The sequence below is a fragment of the Lepisosteus platostomus genome, chromosome 7 (assembly GCF_059453375.1).
Source record: "Lepisosteus platostomus isolate fLepPlt1 chromosome 7, fLepPlt1.hap1, whole genome shotgun sequence".
Lineage (NCBI taxonomy): Eukaryota > Metazoa > Chordata > Actinopteri > Semionotiformes > Lepisosteidae > Lepisosteus > Lepisosteus platostomus.
The window spans coordinates 741919-767421 of record NC_142617.1 but is presented as its reverse complement, the minus strand read 5'-3'; the positions used below and the strand labels follow the sequence as shown (position 1 = coordinate 767421).

Below are 25503 nucleotides of genomic sequence, written 5' to 3'. Positions count from 1 at the left end.
TGTAAGAGCCGGCTTACCAGAGCGGTGACGTCGCCGCCCTTCCCTGTGATAGCAGGACTACAGCTACTGGGCTGTAGAGAGATCTCTCTTTGGCTCACCGGGCTGGGTCCCTGTTGAGTGACGCGGGAGTCGCGGGTTTGAGCCCCCGATGGTGAGGGGCCGACCTAATGCGGCAAGGGCGCCCGCCTGAACCCCCGTTGCGTTACATTAGTGTAAAACACGGTCAAACGAAACGCAAAAATAACCATGCGCAAAGACCCGGTGCATCCTTTCACACGCGTCTCCTGAGCTCCTTTACCACCCTGTTACTAATGACAAAATGGAAACATCGAGATCAGCACGGACTTCTCACTGTCGTAAAGACATACCTGACTGCAAATAAATATATAAAAGTGTCGCGCATCAGCCAGCACCTGGCTGTGTGCAGTGGGAGTGTCAATGACTCACACATGAAGCTGGCCTTGAGCTCCCAGAGCTGGAACAGGCTACTGTGCCGGTCCCGGTGCAAACTTTGATATGTAGTAGGCGTTTTCTTGGAGCATCTAACTGTCACAATAATAAAAAAAGAAATTAATCCGAATTTCATGCGCCTGACAGAAATAGTTCTGACTGCTTTCTCTGCGCGGTGAAACACGGGTGAGACTCCGCTGGCTGGGAAGTACAGTATGCCCGTCTGTCGTGCCAGACTTCCAGGAAGTAAGTACTGAAAAATAAATAATTTGGACATTATTCCTGTCAGAATAAAGGTCGTTGTAGCTGTACTATTACTTATTAGACTTGCAAATAACGGACGCCTGTGATTATGTTTAAGAAATGTCGTTTTTCCAGCACTTCATCAAAGTCCGGGCAGCAGAACCACTTCATAACGGGCGGCTGTGCTGGGGCAGGAATTTGTGACAGAAATCGGGGTCCGGAGATATTGGCCTGATCCCAGTATTTGAAAACCGTTTTAAAATATTGAATTGTAAATCCGCAGAGCAGCGTCTCGCAGGTCAGGCCGAAACTCAAACAACCCACCATATCCTCTTGCCGAAATGTTTCCTGTACTAAGGGCTTTTCTCAACAGTTCTTCAGCCGCCAGACTACAAACGTGCTGCTGCTGGTATCAGTTTAGTTTATTGGCAGTTCATTCACATTGTTAACGCAAGTGCATAAGGATTTGTACGGTTATGTTCGAAACTGCTTGCACAATTTTACTAATACGGTATTATGAGCATTTAAGTCACCATAATATACAAATTACATTGCTACGGAATCTCTGTAAAACACAAGCAGAGGTTACCACCCATGACATTAATTCAATCCACAGACCTGTAATTCACGTATTTAATGACATTATGGTCGATCTCCTTAATCTGTTGGATTTTTATTGTGTTGCAAACATTGCCTGATAAAGATTTTTTATTTACATGTCTTTCATGCTATAATTTTTTGGTGGTTGTATTTTCGTTGTAAACACATTTTCCTTGATTTTTTTCCTTATTCGTTAACTGGTCGGTTACACCTTTTCAGTGTGCATTGGAAATCTGCACACAATACCTGGAAATGTGCCTCCGCCCTGTTCCTCACAGCTGCTCACCAACAAAGTTTGAATTGTCAATGTTTTATGGAGACTGAAATGTCTGTATTCCTGAAGAATGTGTGTAAGTATTTTAGCTACTGACCACTTTGTAGCAGCTCATACTGACAGCTTTTTATTCTTCTTAATATGCATATTTAATACCCTTTCTGCCACTTTCCCCATTCCTGCAAAATCTGCCAGTGATGAAACTGTGGGTGCAGCTAGTGAAGAGAGTGTCCAGTGAGCCTGTGAGCCTCAGCGGCGGGGCTCGGGGCTTGAGCTCCATGTCTCTAGACTCGAACCGGGTGCCGTGAGAGGGGATGCCAGTTTTTCACATCCTGAATGTTTATTGTCCAGCGAACCCGAAGGACCGGTTCAGACGTGAAGTGCAACAGGTGCTCGAGGACAGGATTTTTCAATCCTTTTCACATTGTCAGCGATCCTGCTTACAACCTGTAATTCTCCGTGACAGCTGGAGCAGTATCTTTGTGGTTCTTAATTTAGTTTCTGTGTCACATCTCCTACTGTTTGTATTTATGTGTTTGTAGATTAATTTTATTTAACCTCCAGATCATTTACAGCTGAAGCAGGTTTTTCATGAAGTCTGTGTCTGTACATCCGTTCTCATTTGCATGGTCAGTGTTGCTTCTGGCCTCCGGGGAATGAAAACAGGCTCCCCAGGCACGCTGGAGTGTTTGCACCTGTATTTACAGTTTAACAGGTCTTTCTTTGTGTCTCCTCGGCTGTGTCTTTCTCATCCTGGTTGAGCTCTGAAGCGTTGCTGTGTTTGTCTGGGGGTTCGCAGAAGCTGGTTGGTGCAGGATGTGCCGCTGTCCTGGTCCTTTAGGCTCTGTGTTCGGCCCACTGCTCCTCCCATCTTTCTTGTGCAAGTGGGGCTGCGTCGCTGCAAAAGCCCCTCATCCCGAGAACCCAGCTCCTGGGGATGAGCCCTCACCTCCTTCACCTCAACACTCAGTATTGGTTCTCACCAAGTGGAGCTCCTCGTCTCTTGTCTCGAGATTTCCACCCTAAGTACTTGGCTTCTGAACCTTTGGCTTCCTGACCGGTGAGCCTGTCTTTGACCATGACTCTTGAACCGCGATTTGGATAAGTATTTATCTGAATTTTATAAGATTTTCCTTCCACCTCCCCTTGCTTTCATTGAGATCTATTAGTCACCACATTGGGTCCTATAATTCAACTGGCTTAAGTGCCGTAACAGCAGTCCAGCTTCAGGGGAAGTGGGGTACATCTCTCCCTCTGTTCTCCACCACCTGGCACGTGTGGTGATGTACTCATGCCTCCATTCCTCTGAGTCTAACCACTGCAGTACCAAGCTGCCCATACATGCTTATCTTCTTTTTGGTTATTCAAATCTTTTTGTTTTAAGATTTGAGTCGGGATGTTGCTTTGACACCAGGGGGTGCTGGAATATGACATGGACAACGTGGCCGATTGCTGATAAGTCCATGAGGCCCATCAGCGTGCGGGTGGGGTCCCCGGGAGGCGAGGCTGGCTGGTAACGTCTCTCGCGCTTGTCCCTCACAGCGCTCCTGCGGGGGCTGGCTCTGGCGGTCTGCTGTGTGTTGGCCTGGTACCTGGGACAGGTGCTCTCCGTCGTCATGCCCCCCCAGGCCATCTCTCTCGCTGTGAGTGGCATTCACAGAATGGCAGTCGATGTTCCCAGGGTCACAGGTAAGACTCTAGCGGTCCTGTTTCTCCGGGGTCATAGCTGTGCAAACGTCTGTCCTTCAAAAAGGCCCCTTGTGTTCCACAAGGGAATGTTGACCTGTTCCCTTTTCTAGAGCATGAGAACTTTGACAAATGAGAGGAGACTGTTTGACCCTTCTAGCCCATTTCGTAGTTAGTAACTCATTGATGTGAAGATCTCCTCTGGCTGATTATTAAAAGAAGTGATGGTATTCGCTTAGAAACAACTTGATTGGGTGGCTTCTTCCACCTCCACAACTAAAAGAACTGTTCACAGTCACATCGTTAGGTTTTGACACTCTTCTAACGGATGGACACTGTTACAATTCTTCAGTGTCTGGACCCGACCCCTGTCTTGGCTGATTGGTGGAAGAATTGTGTCAGTAGTTTGCTTAACGTATCTTGTTTCCTTGAGTAAAACTGGTCAGATACCATCAGGCCCTGGGGACATATTCATCTTGTGTGTTTCTGGGATCCCAAACTCTTAACGCTGATATTTAATACAGAACTTTGTTGTTGACTTCTTCCTCGATAAACACCAGAGTAAAATACTCAGCCATTTTCCTTTTATTGTGTAGAAGTTTCCGGTTATTTTCCCAGGTAGCATTCTTTTGTTGTTATATTCAACAACCTTTTGACATCTATTTTAGACTCCATTGAAATATTATTTTCTTGCCCCTTCCAAACTTTTTTTTTACTGTGCTTTCAAGGCCTTGTACTAAATTTCTTTAAGATTTTTATTGTCCCCTGAGGGAATTTTTTTTGGACACACAGCACTCCTGTATATTTAAATAGAATGCAAAAAAAAAGAAGAAAAGAAAAACATTGCACATTATTCTATTGCAAAACAAAATAAGAAAAACATTGCACATCACTCTATTGCACATGTACAGTATAACACATCACAAAACATATTGCACTCAAGTGGGTGGTAAGAGTCAAAATTGTGTTTATCCTTGACATTTGCGTTGAAAGCTTTAATGGATAATGGAACAAAGGAATGTTTGTATTTGTTTGACATACATTTTGGAACCCTTAAACATTTGCCAGAAGGAAGAAGTTGATATTCAGAATTGAGGATGTGGGAAGGATCTGATATAATTTTTCCTGCCTGTTTGATTATGGCTTTTTCAAAGATTGTCTGCAGGGAGGGGTGCTGTTTCACTCCCATGACCTTCAAAGCTGTCTGGATGAGGCGGGTGATTTGCGATTTTAAATGAACTGATAGATTACCAAACCACACTGCTTTGACTACTGCTTGTACAATCATTTGTATAAAGTGTGAACAGAACTGGAGAGCTCACACAGCCCTGAGGGGCACCTGTGCTCAAAGATCGTGACTCTGAAAGAGTTTTGTTGACCCTGACGTACTGTGTACGATTTGTTAAAAATGAATGGTACCGTCTTATAATGTTATGGTTTACCTGACCCATGGGAACAGCACTTATTTTTCCTAATGGATTTGTTCAGCCATCTGGGATACTGCTTTTTAACTTTATTTACTTGTGGGATGAATCCATCTTGATTCCTCTGTTTTTAGTTCTTGAACCTGAAGACTCTTCTTGATCTATAGTGTCACATCTCCCCTTCTTCTGTCTTGCCTGTCTCTTGAGAACAGAGTGTATGCACTTAAGATGGATCTACCTCGAACACTACCTTTTTAGCCTTATTTCCGTGATTACAGTAACATCATGATAGCCTGTTAATGCAGTCGCTTCTGTCTCTTGTATTTTGTTTCTGATCCTCCTGGCACTTGTTGGTGTACTTCAGCTTTATCTCACTGGTTAAGAGGGAGCCTCCTGGCCAGAGAACAAGGAGACTCAGACCCTTGTTCAGAGTGAAGTGTGCAATGCATGGAACAAAAACTGCGAAAAGTGGGTTTTGCATGAGGTGCAGTAATCCATTGGATTAACAGTCTAACGGAGGAAGGGGTGTCCATTAGTGCTGAAAGTCTATTAAATCTCCAATTATGTTTTTCAGCCCCAAAACCTATTATATGCTTTCTGGATGTGTAAATACATAAATGCACTGTGTATTAATAAAGTGTTAATAGTTTTAATTGTTAAATACCAGTGAGATACTTCAAACTCAGACAACTCGACAATGAGAAAAGAAGTCCAGGGTGAACCAGGCTTGTCTGGAAACTCGTTCAGTCTGTCCTCGAGGAGCCTCGGTCTCCGGGACTTGCTGACAACAGCGGGAGTGGGTCTGTGAGCTGTCAGCATCCCCACACAGCACTGCTGAGGCCTTTCCTGCTGGTTTTATATCCTGGCGTAGACGTCTCCTGCCTGTACACTTGGGCATTTTCCCAGTTTTGTTGGCACCATACAGAAGGGATAATATGACACCTTCAACTTGGATTCAATTATTCAATTTCTTTTTCAACTGAAGGAGACTTTCCCTGGGCTGAAAAGATGCAGTTTCTGCTCTGCAAGGTGCCCCTTAGTCTCCACACCTGGGGGGGCAGTCGGCCCAGGGGGACATGCTTTCTGCTGTTGTTGAAGCAAGTTTAATTTTCTGTTTCCCCCTTGGCAGCTCCAGCTCCCAGAAGACAGAAGTGCAGCCTTTGGTCTTCTTGTCCACCTGGAAGCTTTGCTTTCCAGGTGGCCAGTGGAGGTGGGATCCAGAAGTTCCCCAAAATCTGCTTTGAGGATGAGATGTTAGTACACTTGTCCATGGGCGGGGGGGTTGTATTACTCTGATCATAAAGCTCCAGCTGTTGCACAAACCTGAGAGCAGTTCCGTTCCTGGGAAGGTCTAGTTAATCCTTTAGCTATAACCTGTAGTAGAGATGTGGTACAGTATATGGTTTTATGTGGATTTAGATTTCCGTTCAAGTGCCACAATAAAGAAAAATCAGGTGTTTGAAAGGTGATGGTACTGTAGCAGAGCTGTTGGTCATGTGTTTATAGTATGTGTGCATACTGTAGCAAACAATACTCTAGTCAAACAGCTCAGTCATTTATTTTGATCTTGTATCCAGACCGATAACTGTGATGATTAAATTAAGTCTAGCATTGCCTTTAAAGAGTGCTTCTAGCCGCACTTGTGTAGGCCTGATGACCACAGCTGGCGAGCTGTCGGAACACCAGTTATACTGGGCCAGTTTATCCAAGAGTGAAAACAGGAAGTGTTGATGCTGAGCCGATGTGTCTGTTTTCAGTATAACTGGGAAAGGGAAGGACGGCACAGGAAGAGGGATGAACATTGCGGCCATTGATGGTAGGAGTCCATATGGATTTGACTTTGGGATCCCCAGATCCGCACTTGGTCACGTAATTCATCGGGTCTGTGATGATCCCGCCTTAACCAAAGTTAACCATATAGTTGTATATGAATATCCAATACATGTATCTTTTTTAAATAAAATTGTCACTTTTTTGTAACGAGAGAAGAATAGAAGACACATCTAGTGGCACTTCTAATAAATCACCTTGACCTACAAGTTCTGAAATCCTTTAAAAGTAAGAACGCTTCTCTGGGTAAAACAAAGTGAACTGCAAACTTAGAATATAATGTTTATTTCAAGCTGGGGACTATTGTAAAAACATTGTTTTTTCTGATCCTGTTAACTGAATATATCATATACTCTTTCACTGTGAAAAGTGCTTGTTCCTGTTAAGATGTTATTTCTGCAGTGCAATCCACACCCTTCTGCACACACGGTGACTGTCGTTTTCGTGTCTGTCTTTCAGCGGCATCTGGGAAGAGGATTGCTTCCCGTCACTTTGACATGTGGGTGGGAGGTATGTGGCTTTTTCTGGAGCTTCCCGAAGTCGAGTGTGGTCGCTTGTTAGAAGGATGACAAACTGCAGTTTACTTTTAAGGAAGCCTGCTACGTATCACGTGGGATTTCAGTGTCGTTGATACTGACTAATGAGAGATGGGCAGTGTTCTGGCTAAGCCCAGAATTTGGGCTTTTAAAAAGTTTTGAGTTGAGTGTTTGATAGTTTTAATGGTCTAACTGAACTTTGCTTTCATGTTCAATTTGGCAGAGAACTCTGGGTCCATGGTGAAGTTCATCCAGGAGATTCCCACAGGCTCCTTCATTCTGATGGCAACTTTCGATGAAGGGAGCACCAAGTAAGAGCTCTGGTCCTCTGCCGGTCTCAGTGATGTGAAAACTTCCCAGTAGTGAAGAAGTGCTTAAAAATCGGGAAGCTCTTACAGATTTCAAAAAGGACTACCAAAAAATTGTTTGATGTGTGTTATTTCACATATTGAGGGAGATAAAGCCTCCAAAATGTACCTCTCAAGAGGTACTTGTCAGATGATAAAGGCTCTGAATAGCAGGTAATGGGTACATCCTTTCAGATTTTAATAGAAGGTAGACCAATCCAAGAAACATCTGCAGCATTCAGCATTGAAACTGCAGCATTCAGATGGAAGCTTCAAAAGGTGAAGAAGTTCAGAAGAACAGTGAAGAAACACAAGCCTTCAGGTCTTCATACTTTACTTGCAGTTACATTGTTACATCAGGACACAGGATACATGCACTCTTGTCCGAAGGAGAAGCTGGGACCATAACACTGTTCTTTCCTGCTAAACTAGGTTGACTGAAGAAGCGAAGAAGGAGATTGAGAAGCTCGGCAGCACAGAAATCCGAAACATTGGATTCCGCTCAAGCTGGGTTTTTGTAGGAGCTAAAGGATTCTCCTTGCCTGCCAACATGAAGAAAGAGAAGGTGCTGTTGCCATCCCTCGTGTGTCCATAAGAGACTTTCCGATGACTGTGCTTTGTTCCCTGTGCACAGCCAGCCCTGGAAGAGGCTACAGGAGTGTAAACACTTGTCTTGTCGACCTCAAACCTCCTTGATCTCGTGCAGAAAAAATCTGCTGCAGTTTCCTACACTACTGGTGTGAGACCATAAAACTGCCCTCCAGTGAAAGTGTGCCTCTGATGGCCATTTGGGATTGGATGTGCAGTTTGCCCCGATGGTAAATAGCACAACTTTGTGAGGCCCAAAGTTACGTTATTCTTCTCAAATCATCAGATTGTTTTATCAGGTTGTATTACAGGTTCAAGATTTCAGCAATGTCCATAGAAATAATCTAGGATGGTCTCAGTGAAGGATGGTTACAGCTATGGAAAACACTCATGGGCCTTTGCTGTTCCATAAGTGCTTCGCTGTTTTAATCGTTTTAATTTCCTTCCAGATGAACCACTCGGACAAATCGAAGAACAGGTACACAGGCTGGCCTGCAGAAGTACAGCTCCAGGGGTGTGTTGCTCAGCAGAGACGTCTCTGACCAGTTTCAGAATTTCACAAGAGTCCGTTTGAGAGTTCTTTCTGTTCTGACAGCTGGACAAACCCTTCTCAGACATTTAATTCCTTCTAAGACATTTTTGTCATTGACTGCATGGCAGTGAACTACAACAACAGCCTAGGAATGAGTTCTGTTTTCCTTAACATGTCTGATTCTCTGTGCTGTTTCACAGTTTTAATTAATTAGCCCTACTCGTTAGTCCTCAGGGGTGTTCTCTAGCATTTAGTCTAACCAGGGCCTCTTTAAACAACTGGAGGACCACTGTGTCACAGCCAGCAGATCGGAGTTTGAGCCTGCAGCTACTCCCACTCTCTCCACTGAGGATAAAGCCATAAACAGCCTTGCATCAGGACTTCACTTGTCTTTCCCTTATCTGCATATTAATAAAGCCATAAAAACAATTTAACACTGTCAGCTGTAACCATTTCAACCTTGAGGCAGCAAAGGTGGAAACACAGCAGCTGTAATCTCATTGGAAGGCTTTTTTCAAGCACGCAAACCTGTGGCAATCGCTGAATAATAGCTGGACTTTGAAGTCAAAGTCTGATTTGTAATTATCTTTTAATAAAAAGATGACAGTTTGGCACTGCTTGTGAGTAGAACACTTCCGTCACACACAGCGGGAGAAAGAAGAGAATAACGACAGTTCTGTTCGCAGCGGAGCCTGTTTTCCTCCTCGGCCCTGTTCGTTTCTCTCCTGGAACCACATGAGCGCTCAGGTACAGCCACCCAGCCCACGAGTCTGACCTGAAGCCTCCGGTTTCCGGCGTGACGCCCGACTCGGCGTCTGGGGCAGTGAAGGCATGGGCGAGGAGCAGGAAGTACCTTTCCGAAACTGCAGCGGTGGTCAGAAGCCTGATAAAAAATCAGAACAACAGCATCTCCGAAAAGCAGAAAAGAAACATCCCTTCTATAACAACAATGCAAAAACAAAGTAAAAATGGTGCACCATATGCCCTGCAAAATGAAGGATGTACTAAAAAATGATCTCTCCTGTATAACTACCATGAAGAACATGTGAAACCGCCCAGTTAGTACAGGGCGTCCGGTGCGAGGAGACTGAGCTGGGTTGGCGGATGGTGGTTGTGCTTCACAGGAGGCTCTTGGCACTGTGACCCTCTTCTCTCAGTCCGAGGCCCTGCCGGCATGAGCACAAAGTGAGAATTCTCCAGTTGGCCACTAGGTGATGCTGCTGTCCGCTCGAGTGATAGTCTGCCACATCTGGCAAAGCATTTCGTTCGTCAACGACGTTTTAGTTCAGACATTTAAAATCTGGCAATAGTTTGCATGTTAATTTGAGTAAATGATCCTTACGATATGATATATAATGTATTATTATAATATAGTTAGTGATTAACAAATGTAATATTAAATATGTTAATTTACATATTATTATAGAATTTGTAAGAATAGGTATGGCCAAAGTTGTTTTGAGTTTTACACTATGTTCTGTTGTGAGATCACCAGTATTTGTCATTATGTATTATGTTTAAGAACTCCACTGAAGTTTGACAAGATCTCTGAATAGCTGTGTACTGTGGAGGTCTGTGTCTGGAATAAGTGTTCTGGAAACTGCTGTTTCCAGTCCTGACATGACTGTTCTCAGCAGACTACCACTCTCTTCCCAGAGAGGCTCTCCTCCTGAGGGTTAAGAGCCAGTAACACCTTCATACTGTACATCAACAGCATGACTGATACCCAGGAAAATTGGGGTGAGAAGAATACATTTATGTGTCAAACCAGACCTCGGTGGCTTTTTAAAAAATATTTATGATGGTAATATCATTTTAGAAAACTAGCAAATAGATTTGGGCTTAAAACATGTCTAATGATTTTAAAAGTATGTTTTAATCTAAGAATTATGTGTATTATTTGCTATATTAGTTCAAGTAGGTAGCTGCGTAGACTGCAAAGGAACAACTAGAGGTTTATTCCATGCTGAAAAGAGAAGAAAGGAAACGCAACATTTCGGCTGTGGAGCCTTCATCAGGTGTGAGAACATCGTGTTATACTGTGACAACTTCCCACGTGCTCATTTCAGGAGTCAAACCCCGATGAGGGTGAAGAAGAAGTGTGATTCACACAGGGCATTTAATGGGGTAACTCACCTGACTGAGGAGACCATCAACCCGTCCAGATGGAGGGGGGGCTGCTGGAACCCCCCTTGAAAAATGAGAGAAGCCCCATAAAACTGATGCAGAATTCATGTTACGAAAACTAGGGAACAAGAGCAAGGATAAGGCCAGCTGCTCGAACTCATTGGAGGAAGATGAGAGGACCGGAGAGAAAGAGGAAGAGTGGGCTGGAGGCTTGCTTGGAAAGGATGTGGTTATACAGTACTTGTACAAACAAGCTCTTGCTATTCCGTATGTTGGTTTCATCATGCTTTAATCAGAAGTGTTACAATCCAAGTGCATCATTCAGACAAATGGAGGGAATGAACAGAACAGCACTCCTGGTTAGCAGCAGTACACACTGGGGTATCGGTATTTAGTAAAGGTGGTCATTTCAGAAGCATCTATCTGCTTTAAAAAACATTTTTTTTTTTTTATTTTAAACCTCACAATAGACCCACTCTGAACCCTGCGCTTGCAAGAGGAATGCTAAGCTGGTGCCATCACCAACAAGCAGTAGAGTAAGATGTAAAGACAAGCTGCAGGGGGTGCAGGTTCTGGAAAAACCCGGAGACGGAACAGTCAGGGATCAAGGACAGTATGAAAATTAAAAAAAAAATGAGAGTGAGGGATTCTGTACACATGAATAACAGTCTCTGAGGTAGCCACTGTGGATCACACCCTTAGAAGATCTCAGCCTGGTTATATAAAGGTTAGGAATGTCCACAGCTCTAGCTCTCTCAAGGGGAGAAAAAACTACTTTGTCCTGGACTTGTAGTTGTAGATGCCAGAATAAAATTGTACTTTAGACTGGATCTTTGTGTTCTTTTTGGGTTAATGTGCCCTACCATAGTATTTGCATGATGTCAAAAGCATAAAGATCTCCGCTGTCTTGGGTTTCCTGGGACACTCCGTTAATGCATTACTTCAAGCAGGGAGCACCTGTGCTTTTCCAATATCTAACACAAAACACTGCAGCAGGGACCTGCAGAACCCCAATCCCACAGGTATTGTAAGTCACCATTAAAATCACCCATTTCTAAAGCTCTTTTGACCAATTAAACAAGCCATTTGTTAAGTCAATTCAATTCTGACATCATTTACAAATAAATTCAACAGTTTACTTGAACAAGTGACATGCAAAATTAGGGCTGGAAACCTGGCTCCTCACTCTACACATCTACAACAGGAGGGGGTCAGGGCTACTAGCACATGGTCTATGGGGTAGGAGTATGGGTTAGGGTTCTAGACAGTATCGGGTTGTAAAGGCATAACCTGGGCATAACAGTAGGGCTGTAAGGTTAGGGCTACATTTCGGAAAAGGGCTAACACTCACCAAATTAGGACTAGTGGGAACAGTAGAGTTAGGGGTCAAGAAGAGAAATCCAAACAGTCTTTAAACTGCATACTGTATGCACATACACCTTCACCAGGGGCAGTGATCACTCATTATTCTGTCTGAACAGTTGAACAGCCTGAAGCAGATGAATCTGTCTGTCTGGTAGCTAAATGTCTCCCAGAGAAGCATATGCGTGTCTCAGACGCTCCTGGCGATCCTGTAATGCTTTTCTCTTCACGGTGATGCCCTCCTCCTCCTCTACCATCTCGTCCACAATGTCCCTCTCCTGCAGGAGGCTGAGCATCCCCCTCTGCAGCTCGGCGCCGGACTCATGCAGCAGGTAGAACCTCGTCACCATGGGCACGAGGTCCGCCAGGCGGCTGGAGGCAATCTGCGTGCGGGGCGGGGAAGGAGATCTGTTCAGAGACCGCGCACATGCAGCCCCGAGTGCAGTGGGGGTCCCGACATGTGTTCAGAGCAGCACGCGGCTGCGTCACTTGCCTGTGTTCAGCATTAGTGCGACAGTGAACACCCTATTGCTATTATACAGCAAATATAGAACATCTTTAAAGTGGTATCAGTATCAGCCGTTTTGTGTTCCAAGACTAGACCTACAATGTCAGTGACACATGAGTGAAGACTTTGCCCGGCACTTTCACACACCTTGCAGTACGTTTTCAAATGGATCTTCAGAGCAGAAACCTCAGCTTTCAGGTCGAATGCCGTCCTCTTGTCTTTCCGGGCTGCGAACTCCTCTGAGGACTGTGCCCTGTCGAGCTTCAGAGCATAGGTGCCGTCCTGGGTGTAGATCATCGCTTCCATCTTAAAGAGTGTCTTCAGCATTTCCCCAGACCTCTTGTCTTCCATCTCACGGATTTCAGCAATCCTGTCCTGGAAACAAACCGTTTGGTGTGAGTAACACGGATAACAATACGGACCGAGAAAACGCCACAGCTGCAGCAACTTATCACTAAAATTAATAAAATAAAGAACTGGAGTGAAATAATACATGAAGAGATACCCTTAATGTCTACATTTTTTAATCTGTGTATGTTACTTTACATTGTTGGGTTTTGACTAAATATAATTACCAATTCATATTAAACCACTGTAAGCACAGAGACAGCAGGGAGTTACCTTTGTGTACTTCAGAAGATTGGGCAATCCCTGAAAGTGCATGTGTGCCATTGTTTTGAGAACATCTTGGACTTCATCTAGAAATTGCCGTAATGAAGTTAAAACATCTCAGAAACTCAAAAATTGACAAATTACACCAGTTTCACTTGGTTAAATTCTGTTATGAATACATCTCCAAGACAAGCTTTAAAAATATACAATACTTCTTAGATAAAAGTGTTTTTCTTCTTTTTGTTAGACATATCATAAACAATACATTTATAAGTAGAACGACACATTCATGGATTCTCTGCTATTGTGTGAATGGAGTCATTTGAGCTGCTATTTCAATGTTCCAAACAGGAGATAAACCAAAGAGATTTCCTGTAGAAAGTAATAGATGTAGTAATGGTTTTTGTGATTTTATGTGTATGTTGTCTTAATTAAATTTAATCAGATGTATCTATAATTGAGAAAGGAATATTATTATTATGGAAAATTTAATATATATAAAAATAATATTTAATATGTAGAATGCATATTATGTATTGTAAGTTTCTCTCAATATCTTCTCATATTATTTCACATATATTTATTACATACACTTTTATTTGCATATAAACCAAAAGGGTTCAGTGCACTTCAAATATTCAAAAAACAAGAACATACAGTACCTGAAATCATGGTCAATAGTCTATAAGCCGGTACTTCCAGATCCTTGATGAACTTTTTTGCTAAAGCTTCAAACACCGAATAGTTGAGGAATCCCGGCAGTTGTCGCCCTCGACAGCTTTCAATATACTCTTGAGCCTTCGAGCACAGGCTTTCTTCAACTGGCCAGGAATTACAGGAGTGAAATGTTTCAGATTAACAAGAAATTAGTTCACTAAGACAGTTAAACGTTCGATTCGCTGTTCCCTCAATCTCCAGCATTGGCTATTCAGCAGGTGACCCTCTTCTTTCTAAACTCAGCAGAGAGGTTTTGTTTGTTGATCACACAGTTCTTTGGAGATAATTTTTTGTAATAAAATCAGCCTCTAATAATAATTCTACTAGCATTATTGTGACAAAGTCATTACAGCAGCCTCACATGTACTCAGTTTTAAAGACTTGCATGTCTGCCCCAGTCATTGTCTCTTAACTAATCAAGCTGCTTACACAGAATATTTTCTTTTTCCATAATAGGCTTTTTACAAGAACAAAAGTGAATATATTGTAAATACAAACATTGTAATATAAACATTGGAAATATAAACAAAACACTTACTGTCTGCTTCTCTTTCTTCGAGATTGGAATGCCACTTTGAAAATTTCTCACGAATGAAGCAGAACAGCTCTGTTTCCTTCACAAATTCTTTGGAGAAATCACCATTCACCAGTGCCATAACATCATTGACGAACCCTCTGACTTTCTGGTGCAGGGAAAGACACAAGTTTACTTGTTACATCAAATTAATGTTATTTATTCAATCTATGGATAAATTATGTGACATTGTACCTGAAAATTCTTGCTATCTCTGTTGGAATTTCATTCTAGTTGGAACTATACTTAACCTGAAATAAATTATAAGCCACTGTTCACTAAGTCTAGTCAATATTTCTTTTGATTGAAATGTCTGAAGGAAGATGATGACTTAACTAATAGTCCTTCAAATTCACAGCAATCACTGCTCTTCAGATTTGAGCCAAATGTTAACCTCAGCACTCTCAATATCTCCAAAACGACCACCTAGACAGGCAGTTCTGTTAAGATGAAGTTCTAAAAGCTATATTTTGCTACTTCAGGTTAGACTTGACAACTCACTTCACTGAGGAACTTGGCGTTTTCTCTGTCATCATATGGGGCTCTTCCAATTGATTCCAACTCATTTGCCACTTCCTGTTGTTTTTTCTGGATCTCAGATTCAATGATGGGAAGGCATTTCTATTATTAAAGAAGAAATGAATGCATTAGTACATGTTACATGCTGAGGAAGTCCACCCTCTCATCATAACCGCACGCCGGATAGGGAGTAATGTGGAGTCAGAATGTATGAGGTGATGCAAGGAAGGACTCCTTCAGTCCTGGAGCACATTGGTGACATCGAAGACCTGTTAGGATTCCTGCATCCTCCATACTCAGCACGCTGGCCAGTGGCCACCGCAGCCTCAAGGGCGGAGCAGGCGGACGATGAACCAGCCGTCCAGCTGGATGGAACCTCTTAACAGCTGTTCTGTTCTGGTGGACAGGGCTGCAGTGGAGGAGACCTCCTGTCGTCTTGGTCTCGGTGGTCATTGGGTCCAGGTTGTGTTCTGTCAAGATGTTGTGCAACAGTTTCTTCAAACTAAGCAATGTTCATCTCCAGCACATTCTTCAAATCCTTTGTAAGTCATCTAATAGTGACAGGATCAAGATAGTGATGTCTGGAAGATTCAAGTCATCATCTGGCACAGAGATAATTGTTACAAGAGACTCTTCAAGCATTTAAAAGGAGTCATATGTCATCATGCTGTTTGCAAAAGATTGTACATATCTAATGAGAGGACAGACACCACCTTCAGTATTCTCTTCAAACAGGCACCACAAGCATTGAAGCAGTAATCATCTGCTATCAGCATTGTAGGGCAGGTCATGTCTTCAGGGTGTCATATTTCAGGCTCCTAGAAAATGCCTTTGCTTCTGGCTTTGCCAACACAAAAACACATTTTGTAGATGTTAGAATAACAATCAACTAGACATGTATCCTGAAGAACAACTCCTGGGAGATTATGGCCCTTGCCAAACCAGATGAAGGTAGAATATTTGGGATAGGATTCTTGCAGTTTTAGAGCCACAGATGCCAGAACAAGGAAACAGTAAGAAAGATTTGAAGAGAACCAATTTGGTTGGATTGTGCAGTGCAGGACCTGCTGGGCCTGACATCTCTCCACACAACACCTGCTCCACATTCCAGAGACTCCCTGTTTTTGTTATTAGTTACCTTCAAGGTCATGAAAGACAATCATTCTCAACCATGTGGGACAGTACATGAATAAATAAAATTAATCAGAATTCTGTGGAGAATTTCTGCCTTTTAATTCAGATGAGCCCAGTTTATACTATTACATTCATGAATTCTGTACATTCTGGGAAATTAGATTGTTGTGTATAAGAACCAGTGGTACTTATTTTATCAATTAGGTTCTGATTTCTCCGTCATCCAGGCATTCTAAGTCCAGATTCTTCTGAATGAACAGATCACACCTGTGTTTGTTGATTTAAAAGAGCAGTACTTTACCTTGATCTGGGACAGCAGCTCAGCAGAAAGTTTGGCAGCCAGGTGATTTATACCAGCCTGCTTATCAGATAGTAGATCCCTTTAGGAAAAAGATCAACACTTTCATAATGGGGAAAACAATTAAGCTGAAATCTGAAAGTTTCAGAAAGAAAACAGCAACACTGTTAAAACAAACTATCAAATAGACTACACGGGCCAATTAAACTTTATTTTTAGATATTCGTATGTTCCTTTAAATGAAAGGGAAACTAAATACTTTGGGTCTTTCAGTGTACAGAGCATCTAAAAGTATAACCGAGGAAGGTTTGGGACAAAAACGTTCAGCCCCATACTAGGCTATCAGATGCAAATCAGTTTTCTATCAGTTTGTTCTTTGTGTTTCCGGACTGTGAGTAACTCTTTTAGTGCACCCCTCACTGTACTGATTGTATTGTATGTATTGTACTATTATTATTATTGTATCATTCGTTACACTGTGGCTGTGTTGTCTGTGTAAAGCTGCTGTTGCACTGCAATTTCCCTCACGGGATCAATAAAGTATCTATCTATCAAACACCTCTTTTATGTAATAGATCCAAAAACAAGTGATAAAACTACCGGAAAAAGGGACTGTTTTTAAAAAAGTCTTGCTCGGCCTTAATTGCTTCAGCATGTAGCATGCTTCTGTGAATTTCCTCTTGGTTTCTGCATCGGACGATCATGTAGCCCTTTTCCATGTAGATGACTCTGTTCTTCAGGATGTTGCAGATCCTGTCCTCCATCCCTTTGTCAGTGAGGTCTGGCTTCGTGAGAACTCCTATTATAAACAGAAAAGAAAACTAGAATCCCAAATTCTGCAACAGCCACTGCTAATAAACAGTATTGGCAATGTATTAGGAAATGCCATAATTTCAGCAAATACAAACATTTAGATATTAAGTGTATTTTTATCTTTATCCATGTGGCTGATTTGTATTTTGAAAATTGCACAACAGCTGCGTGAAACAAAAAGTAATTCCCCCTCATTACAAGTGTGTGAAATTCCCTCTCATGAACCTGTGGAAAAACAGAAGAGAAAACCAATGGACTCCTTACCCAGTGTCCTCTCTCCTTCTGGGTCCACCTCCCTGGCCATCTTCAAGGCCTCTGTGGTAGCGATGTCTACAGCACAGGGAATAACTACCAGGATTATCGTTTCCTTCTTGTTGATGTATGTGTTGATTAACTCTTTTATCTGGAAAGACACAGAACAGTTGGAATAAAACTGAATGAATCAGTAAAGTTGCATGATTTAATATGCAGTTTTCCTCAGATCAATCACGATGCCGCCAAGATCTGGGACACTCGGAATCTGTCTCACACCTCACTGAAACTATCACACCAGAGCTGAGGCGCTCAACAATTCTCTCCTTGAGTCCAGGTTTCCGCCTCACCTGGTTTCCAATATCCCTGGGCTGGCTTCCCACAGATACCCGTGTTATGCCTGGAAGGTCTATGAGGGTCAAGTCTGGAACATTGTGGGATTCAATCACAAGAGTGATCCGTTCACTGCTGATTCCTTGATTTTTTCCAGCTAATTCATTCTGAGCTGTGAAATATGGTACACAGTGTTATCAGTGGCAGAGAAAGCTTAAAGTTAATTGGCTACACCACCTTAAAAAGAGACTCAATTGCAAACTTTAAGCTTTTTTTCCATTGTAGTGCTTATACTGTAGATTCACCTTCACCTCCACCCCTACACACAGTTCACCTCTACAGGATATGGTTACAAGAGATGGTTAGAAACTACTCTACAAGTCCCAGATCTCAACTGCAGCCATATGCCCTCAGGGGCAGAGCAGTGGCTCTGTGGCTAAGGATCTGTGCCTATGGCTGGAAAGTTGCTGGTTCAAATCCCATGGCTGGCAGAGGAATCCAACTCTGTTGTCTCCTGAGCAAGACCCTTAACCCCAACTGCTCCAGGAGCACTGTACAATGGCAGGCCCTGTGCTCTGACCCCAGGCTCTCTCCCTATCTGTGTGTCTCATGGAGAGCAAGCTGGTGTATGTGAAAAGATAATTCCTAATGCAAGAAATTGTAAAGGATTAATAAAGTAATGTTATATTATATTAATTTGAATTTATTTCACTTTTAATTTTTTGTATTTTTGGGTAAATTTAAAAAATAATAAAAACTACTGTTTTAGGTGTACACCCACAAGACCTCACTTCAGGATTTGTAGGAGACAGTTTGTGGTTTAATAGGCAGACAGACTATTTCTGACAGAGTTCTCTCCCACTACCTGCTACATTCCTGATTGTTAAGAAATGGATGAGTCACTCACAAATGTACACATTTAAGGAAATATTAATATAAAGAATACCATATATAATCTCATCAGCAACCTGGTCTGCAGACTCCAGTTCAGTGTCATTATCTCGATAAGATATTGTTCCTTTCCAGGTCTCATCTTTACTGTTTTTTAGGATCAGTTCCAGGGGGCATCGTGTCATTACTCCTTTGATTCAAAGAACAAAAAACGATGAAGGAAAGTGAATGTAACATATTCATTCTCTGCACTAATTCAGACATGATAACAACCCATTGTTATCCCCGTTGGTGAACAACTGCATCTAGTATTGACTCTGTTATCAGTAGGACAGAAGTGCAGTATTAAGGAGACAAAAAGAAAAAAACAGGTATTTTGACAAATCGATATAAAGGAAGTTTCGGAAGCCATACCAGTGCCTCTTGGCAGCTGTACTCCAGACAGCGCCTCCAGCACAGAGCTTTTTCCAGAGCTCTGGTCTCCAATAACAGCTACTGTTGGCAGCGGCACTTCCTGATCCACTCCGAGTGCCCGCAGACGATCCACTACGTCGATGAAGGGCCGCACCTGGTCCTTGTAGTGGCCATACAGCATGCAAGACATCGTGACTCTGGGGTTGAGAAACAGGCTCTATGTGATTCTACAGATCTTCCGATCACTGAACGGTGAAGAACCAAGCCAGCACCATTCTGTATAGCATGAGGTCTACAGTTTGACATTATCTTCAGTCTTTTCATTAGGCACTTGTATTAGAGCATCAGTGGTTTCTCTATCCCGATGCGTCATTGTAATCGCAACCTGTATTATTTCCCAATAGGACAATTCCCATGTCCTTTGGCTTCTCCTTAATTGAAAAGAAAAAAAAAATATTTTACTTCTGACTGCAGCTTTGTGATTCATCTGATTTCCAAAGCAGATTTCCAAACAGTTTTGGAAGAACACACTGTTCTGGGCTGGGCCTCCAGGTTTGTACATGAAGCACTTCCTGGCAGCAGGTGAAACAATACTATGAGCAAAGAGTGACTGGGGTGGAGCTTCCTACAAGATACCGCCCAGGAATGTTCTCTATTGGGCACAGAAACCAAAGGTTTTGACTGCAAGAGAGTATAACTAGGAAATATGATATGTAAAGAGACATGTAAAGAGGGAAGGAGATGTATGATATGTAAAGATATGTAAAAAGGATCTTTTGTAGTACACACATTTAGTTGGGCAACATGCAGCCAGTAGTGAAAACAATTTCAATTATTATAAATATGAAACTGTCTAAGTATTGTAGCTTGCAATACAGTAGAGGACAGGACAGAAAGTGTTGATGGTGTCAGTTCCAAACCGGTATTAATGAGGCTTCTAATTTACACTGATTTCATCCCCTACCACTGTACCCCACCTTATTTACCCTACTCTTCCATCTCCTTCAGAAGTCCAACGATTTGCTAACCCTACCACAACTCAAACAGCCAAAATGTCCCTTGATCGAGTTTAACCTCATTATCTTAAAAAGAGTATTGGGACAATACTTACAGGTTTCTCTTGTTGGTCAGGTGAATCATTAAGGCCCTACTGCATGATACAAACCTCTTATCAGCACCAAGAACAGCCAAGTTAGACAAAGATGAAACAGGAGAGTTATTTCTGGACAAATGAGACCACGATAAGGTTAAACTGTGGAGAGAGAAAGGAACTGAAGATGCTACAATGAGCACCACCTCCCGAACCCTGGCCTGGGTTAAACATGGTCACCTCTATAACTGCCTCGCTTTTATTTTATTGACGATGTAACTAATGAGGGCCGCAGCAGAATAAATTAAGAATGTCCATATATTTTGTCTGCTTCCATAGGGGAAAATACGTCCATACCTCTTGGATGGTGCTTGTCCATCCAGCATGACAATGACCCAAAACATATGGCCAACACAACCATGGAGTTCATCAGGAGTAAAAAAGTGAAATCTTAAGACTGACCAAGTCAATCTTCAGATGGAAATCCAACTAAACAGCGTTTTTCAAGCTGAAGAAAACACTGAAGTCAGAACAGCCCAGCAGGCAAGAACAGTCACTTGACAAGGGCTGCAAAAGCCTGGCAGAGCATCTCAAATGATTAAACAAAGAGTTGGGTCTGATTAATGACTCACAGGTCTGATTAATGACTCACAGACTGCAGTTATTACCACAAACGAATATGGAACCAAATACTGACTTTCCACTCAGAAAACGAAAGGGAATGACTCCCAATACAAACAAATACTGTAAATAACTTGGTTGAAACCAAAGTGTGTTTTGTTTTATTCTGATCAAATATATATACATAACATTATATTATATAACATTATATTTTCCTTGTACATAAATTCCTTGTACATGAAATGTACGTGGTGAATAAAGGTTAAACTAATTCTTTGAAAGTAACAGTTTTGACTTTTCCTGTCCCAATTCTTTAATGGCATCAGGCCTTCCAGGAAATGAGTTTCAGACCCCTAAGCCTTCAGAGGGATCTGTAGTGCATTTCAGCCCGAAGTTCATTTTCTTCTGGCCCTTCCTGGAAATCTAGGGGTTCATATTTGCATGTCCTGCTCAGCGTTCACATTCAGCGTTAATGCAGCCCCTATCAGCAATCGATGGAGTGCTCAGCAGGGCTAAATACTGTAACTTGTCATGTTTATTGCTATTCAGCACAGTAAAGTTATCATTATGTGCTTTGTGGCGCATTTGTTAAAGCCACTTGCCATAAACCATTAAGCAACAGTCTTCTCTACATCTTAATCTTCCTGGAAAATGTTCATAATTTCCATTATGAATCAGGCAATCAGGTTCATTAGTTATAATGATGTGCAAAAGGATGAGACCACATGAATGGGCAAAGTCTTGGTCTAACTTTTGTTTTTCTCTTTACAATTTTCCACTCTGAGGTATTTTAGGCATTTCACTGTTTTTGGTCTAGTATGATCTGAAGTCGCTTGACAGGTACAAATGCTGTATCCACTCTGAGCAAAAGAGGTTTGATGAGGAGCTAAATAAAATTAAAGTTTGACCCATGCAGATAATTGTACCGACCTGTCTTTTCTGCAGTCTGCTGTCACTTTGTCAAAATCTGTCACGTTGGTTTAATTGTCACAGAACTGACAAACCCCTATTGCTAACAGAACTTAAAATGTGTTTATTCAACAGCAAAGATTTTTCTCATAATCAAAGGATATTGAAAATTAAATTAAAATTATTAAAACAACATCTTATTTTATATTAGCTTTACACCACCAGAACAGAACCATGTGGAAAACATTTTAACAACAGATTTAAGATTTTTACATTTTGGAGGATCTACAGTATATTGTAAAATTAAATAACTGAGATAAGTAAAAATAATCTTACCTATTTAATGTTCTGTTAAATTTTGGTATTTCTTCCAATCTGATCAAAACATTCAATGACAAAATAAGAATTTGTCTGAAGAATAAACTTGATTTAAACAGCTAAGCCTGCCAGAATTATCTTGTTCACAAGAGTAGATACTGACGTCTAATTTGTCTGTATTTATACTTTTGAAATTCAATACGTTACCACCCATTATTCAAACTAGCACATTTCTCAATCCCCTCCAGTCATTCCCTGTAGTGTAGCAGGAATAAGACTAATAATTCTTTGTTCAGGATTTCAAATCTGTGGTCTGTTTTCTGTCAGTACTGAAGTGAGATAATGACATTACTTTAGTATTTTTGCAAACTATGCAGTCTAGTGGCTTGCAGTTGGCTTTGCACTCAAATATACAGTGCCTTGCGAAAGTATTCGGCCCCCTTGAACTTTTCAACCTTTTGCCACATTTCAGGCTTCAAACATAAAGATATAAATTTTTTATTTTATGTGAAGAATCACCAACAAGTGGGACACAATTGTGAAGTGGAACGAAATCTATTGGATTTTTGAAACTTTTTTAACTAATAAAAAAATGAAAAGTGGGGCGTGCAAAATTATTCGGCCCCTTTACTTTCAGTGCAGCAAACTCACTCCAGAAGTTCAGCGAGGATCTCTGAATGATCCAATGTTGTCCTAAATGACTGATGGTGATAAATAGAATCCACCTGTGTGTAATCAAGTCTCTGTATAAATGCACCTGCTCTGTGATAGTCTCAAGGTTCTGTTGAAAGCGCAGAGAGCATCATGAAGACCAAGGAACACACCAGGCAGGTCCGTAATACTGTTGTGGAGAAGTTTAAAGCCGGATTTGGATACAAAAAGATTTCCCAAGCTTCAAACATCCCAAGGAGCACTGTGCAAGCGATCATCTTGAAATGGAAGGAGTATCAGACCACTGCAAATCTACCAAGACCTGGCCGTCCCTCTAAACTTTCAGCTCAGACAAGGAGAAGACTGATCAGAGATGCAGCCAAGAGGCCCATGATCACTCTGGATGAACTGCAGAGAACTACAGCTGAGGTGGGAGAGTCTGTCCATAGGACAACAATCAGTCTTACACTGCACAAATCTGGCCTTTATGGAAGAGTGGCAAGAAGAAAGCCATTTCTCAAAGATATCCATAAAAAGTCTCGTCTAAAGTTTGCCACAAGCCACCTGGGAGACACCCCAAACATGTGGAAGAAGGTGCTCTGGTCAGATGAAACCAAAATCGAACTTTTTGGCCACAATGCAAAACGATATGTTTGGCGTAAAAGCAACACAGCTCATCACCCTCAACACACCATCCCCACTGTCAAACATGGTGGTGGCAGCATCATGGTTTGGGCCTGCTTTTCTTCAGCAGGGACAGGGAAGATGGTTAAAATTGAGGGGAAGATGGATGCAGCCAAATACAGGACCATTCTGGATGAAAACCTGTTGGAGTCTGCAAAAGACCTGAAACTGGGACGGAGATTTATCTTCCAACAAGACAATGATCCCAAACATACAGCAAAATCTACAAAGGAATGGTTCACAAATAAACGTATCCAGGTGTTTGAATGGCCAAGTCAAAGTCCAGAGCTGAGCTGAAAGAGCTGAAAACTGCTGTTCACAAACGCTCTCCATCCAACCTCACTGAGCTCGAGCTGTTTTGCAAGGAAGAATGGGCAAGAATTTCAGTCTCTCGATGTGCAAAACTGATAGAGACATACCCCAAGCGACTTGCAGCTGTAATCGCAGCAAAAGGTGGCTCTACAAAGTATTAACGCAAGGGGGCCGAATAATTTTGCACGCCCCACTTTTCATTTTTTTATTAGTTAAAAAAGTTTCAAAAATCCAATAGATTTCGTTCCACTTCACAATTGTGTCCCACTTGTTGGTGATTCTTCACATAAAATAAAAAAATTATATCTTTATGTTTGAAGCCTGAAATGTGGCAAAAGGTTGAAAAGTTCAAGGGGGCCGAATACTTTCGCAAGGCACTGTATAAATGTGTTGGGTACTCCCAGGTGGGGGAACTCCGACAGAGAGGCGGAGAGGAAAAGCTAGGCAGCTGCTTCTAAACAGAGGGAAGGACTCCTCTTTTCTAAAAAGTGCCTTATTCTCTCCCTGTTGCTGTCGAGGGTTTTTTTCTGAAGCTGAAGCGAGTACAAAAGAAAAATTAGTTAATGTAGATGTGATTAATAACCATATATGGATATGTTGTTGTCTTATCATTTGTTCAGGATAAGGTATAAAAGACTAACTCTTGTATTGTTTGGGGAGTTTGGTGTTTGCAAGCCCTTCTCCTATATGTATATGAAATAGAGACTTCTACTAAACAGACACCTGGACTTTGTCATTTGTATGAGACAACAGTACTTAGGCTGTCTTGTGAGTTTTCTTGTTTTATTCTACCCCCTAATCAAGCCAAATTACTATTAATTATCCCTGACGAAGGCCAATGTCATACAGAGGTTCTTATAGGCAACAAGTCCCACTAACTTAAACAATAAGTATCTAATCAATCAAGTAACGTATGTCTTTAAATAAATACCCACAATTTATGTGTGATTATGGACCAATCATGGCCATGAAATTGAATATGAAAGAGAAAGTAAATTAGGAGTTTACAAACACATGAAAGAGTGAGCTTGCCAGAAGCTACTAACGTAAAAGACTAAGGTGTCCAATTTGACAAATCTGTTTCAGCTTCTAGACAATATGAGCAATCAGTAAAAAGGGCAAACAAAGTCAGGATCTTTAGATGAATTAGTAAAATTTAAATTTGAATGAAATACATCCTCAGGTTTAATGTATTTGCCTACTCTTACAGACTAGAAGAGCTCAATCTTTTCAACATGGAAGACCTGATTCAGAATCCCCAAAGGCCCTGCAGATTCAACAGTGAAACACGAACACAGGACACAGGTGGAAATGAAGTGCAGGTGCATGTAAAACCGAGAACAGGAAGGGTTACTTCACACAAAGGGCTATGGAAATGTGGAACAGGCTCTATTCTGCTGTGTTGTTGATGCTGATACTATCACTTCTTTCACAAAACAGCAGCTGAAACCCTAAGATCAATTACATACTAAAAAAACAAACAGCCTTATCTTGTTTGCAAACTTTACGATATCATTACTTTCTTTAAACTGTATTTGCAAAACAGTCTAGTCACAACACCAGCATGATAGTGATTTCTTAAAGACAAACTCAACCCGCACGAGAATCCATGTTTCTTATGCACTTCAGTCCTCTAGAAGTGCGGCAGCTTGCTCTGTTGGCTCCTGAGCAGTGGCCAGTGATGCAGAGTCTTGTGAAGTAGAGCCCAATGAACCAGTGCCAGGGACGCACTGATACAGTGACGCACTGATACAGTGACGCACTGATACAGTGACGCAGTAGTCTAGACTATTTAAAACCTCTCCTTTAGATTCTAGGCTGGGGTTTGATGCTTACTGTGCATTAGAAGTACAG

The 25503-nt window shown here is 41.8% G+C and overlaps 2 protein-coding genes across 5 annotated transcripts; one reads left to right on the top strand and one right to left on the bottom strand.

Annotated features, from left to right (window-relative positions):
* Positions 1–9127, top strand: LOC148657723 (protein FAM3B-like). Of its 3 annotated transcripts, XM_088638372.1 has the most exons (10): positions 1–696; positions 829–991; positions 1513–1643; positions 3110–3256; positions 5807–5930; positions 6435–6493; positions 6967–7017; positions 7267–7354; positions 7823–7955; positions 8428–9127. In XM_088638372.1, the coding sequence occupies exons 3-10, from the start codon at positions 1607–1609 to the stop codon at positions 8518–8520; spliced, it is 732 nt and encodes a 243-aa protein (XP_088494498.1). In that variant the 5' UTR covers positions 1–696; positions 829–991; positions 1513–1606; the 3' UTR covers positions 8521–9127. The 3 variants fall into 3 exon arrangements, with proteins under 3 accessions (XP_088494498.1, XP_088494500.1, XP_088494501.1); XM_088638374.1 differs by lacking the exon at positions 829–991; XM_088638375.1 differs by lacking the exons at positions 829–991; positions 1513–1643 and having other exon boundaries at positions 7–696.
* Positions 9128–10909: 1782 nt separating this feature from the next.
* Positions 10910–22432, bottom strand: LOC148657722 (interferon-induced GTP-binding protein Mx3-like). Of its 2 annotated transcripts, none has more exons than XM_088638369.1 (13): positions 22021–22432; positions 19065–19261; positions 18706–18840; positions 17777–17931; positions 17439–17577; positions 16962–17160; positions 16365–16443; positions 14912–15031; positions 14375–14519; positions 13782–13940; positions 13129–13205; positions 12655–12882; positions 10910–12382 (listed from the first exon to the last, which is right to left on the bottom strand). In XM_088638369.1, exons 2-13 carry the CDS (start codon positions 19252–19254, stop codon positions 12158–12160), a joined length of 1851 nt encoding a protein of 616 aa, XP_088494495.1. In that variant the 5' UTR covers positions 19255–19261; positions 22021–22432; the 3' UTR covers positions 10910–12157. The 2 variants fall into 2 exon arrangements, with proteins under 2 accessions (XP_088494495.1, XP_088494496.1); XM_088638370.1 differs by lacking the exon at positions 22021–22432 and adding an exon at positions 19527–22005.
* Positions 22433–25503: the final 3071 nt, after the last annotated feature.

What these genes read in the sequence shown, in the direction of transcription:
- LOC148657723 (XM_088638374.1), top strand. Translation starts at nt 1,607, where the DNA reads ATGGAGACTGAAATGTCTGTATTCCTGAAGAATGTGT. An exon ending in ATCTGCTTTGAGGATGAGAT is followed by an intron (nt 5,931 to 6,434) that starts GTTAGTACACTT and finishes GTCTGTTTTCAG; the next exon opens with TATAACTGGGAAAGGGAAGG. An exon ending in TTCGATGAAGGGAGCACCAA is followed by an intron (nt 7,355 to 7,822) that starts GTAAGAGCTCTG and finishes CTGCTAAACTAG; the next exon opens with GTTGACTGAAGAAGCGAAGA.
- LOC148657722 (XM_088638369.1), bottom strand. Translation starts at nt 19,254, where the DNA reads ATGTCTTGCATGCTGTATGGCCACTACAAGGACCAGGTGCGGCCCTTC. An exon ending in AGAAGGAGAGAGGACACTGG is followed by an intron (nt 17,161 to 17,438) that starts GTAAGGAGTCCA and finishes TGTTTATAATAG; the next exon opens with GAGTTCTCACGAAGCCAGAC. An exon ending in CGAAGAAAGAGAAGCAGACA is followed by an intron (nt 13,941 to 14,374) that starts GTAAGTGTTTTG and finishes ATTCCTGGCCAG; the next exon opens with TTGAAGAAAGCCTGTGCTCG.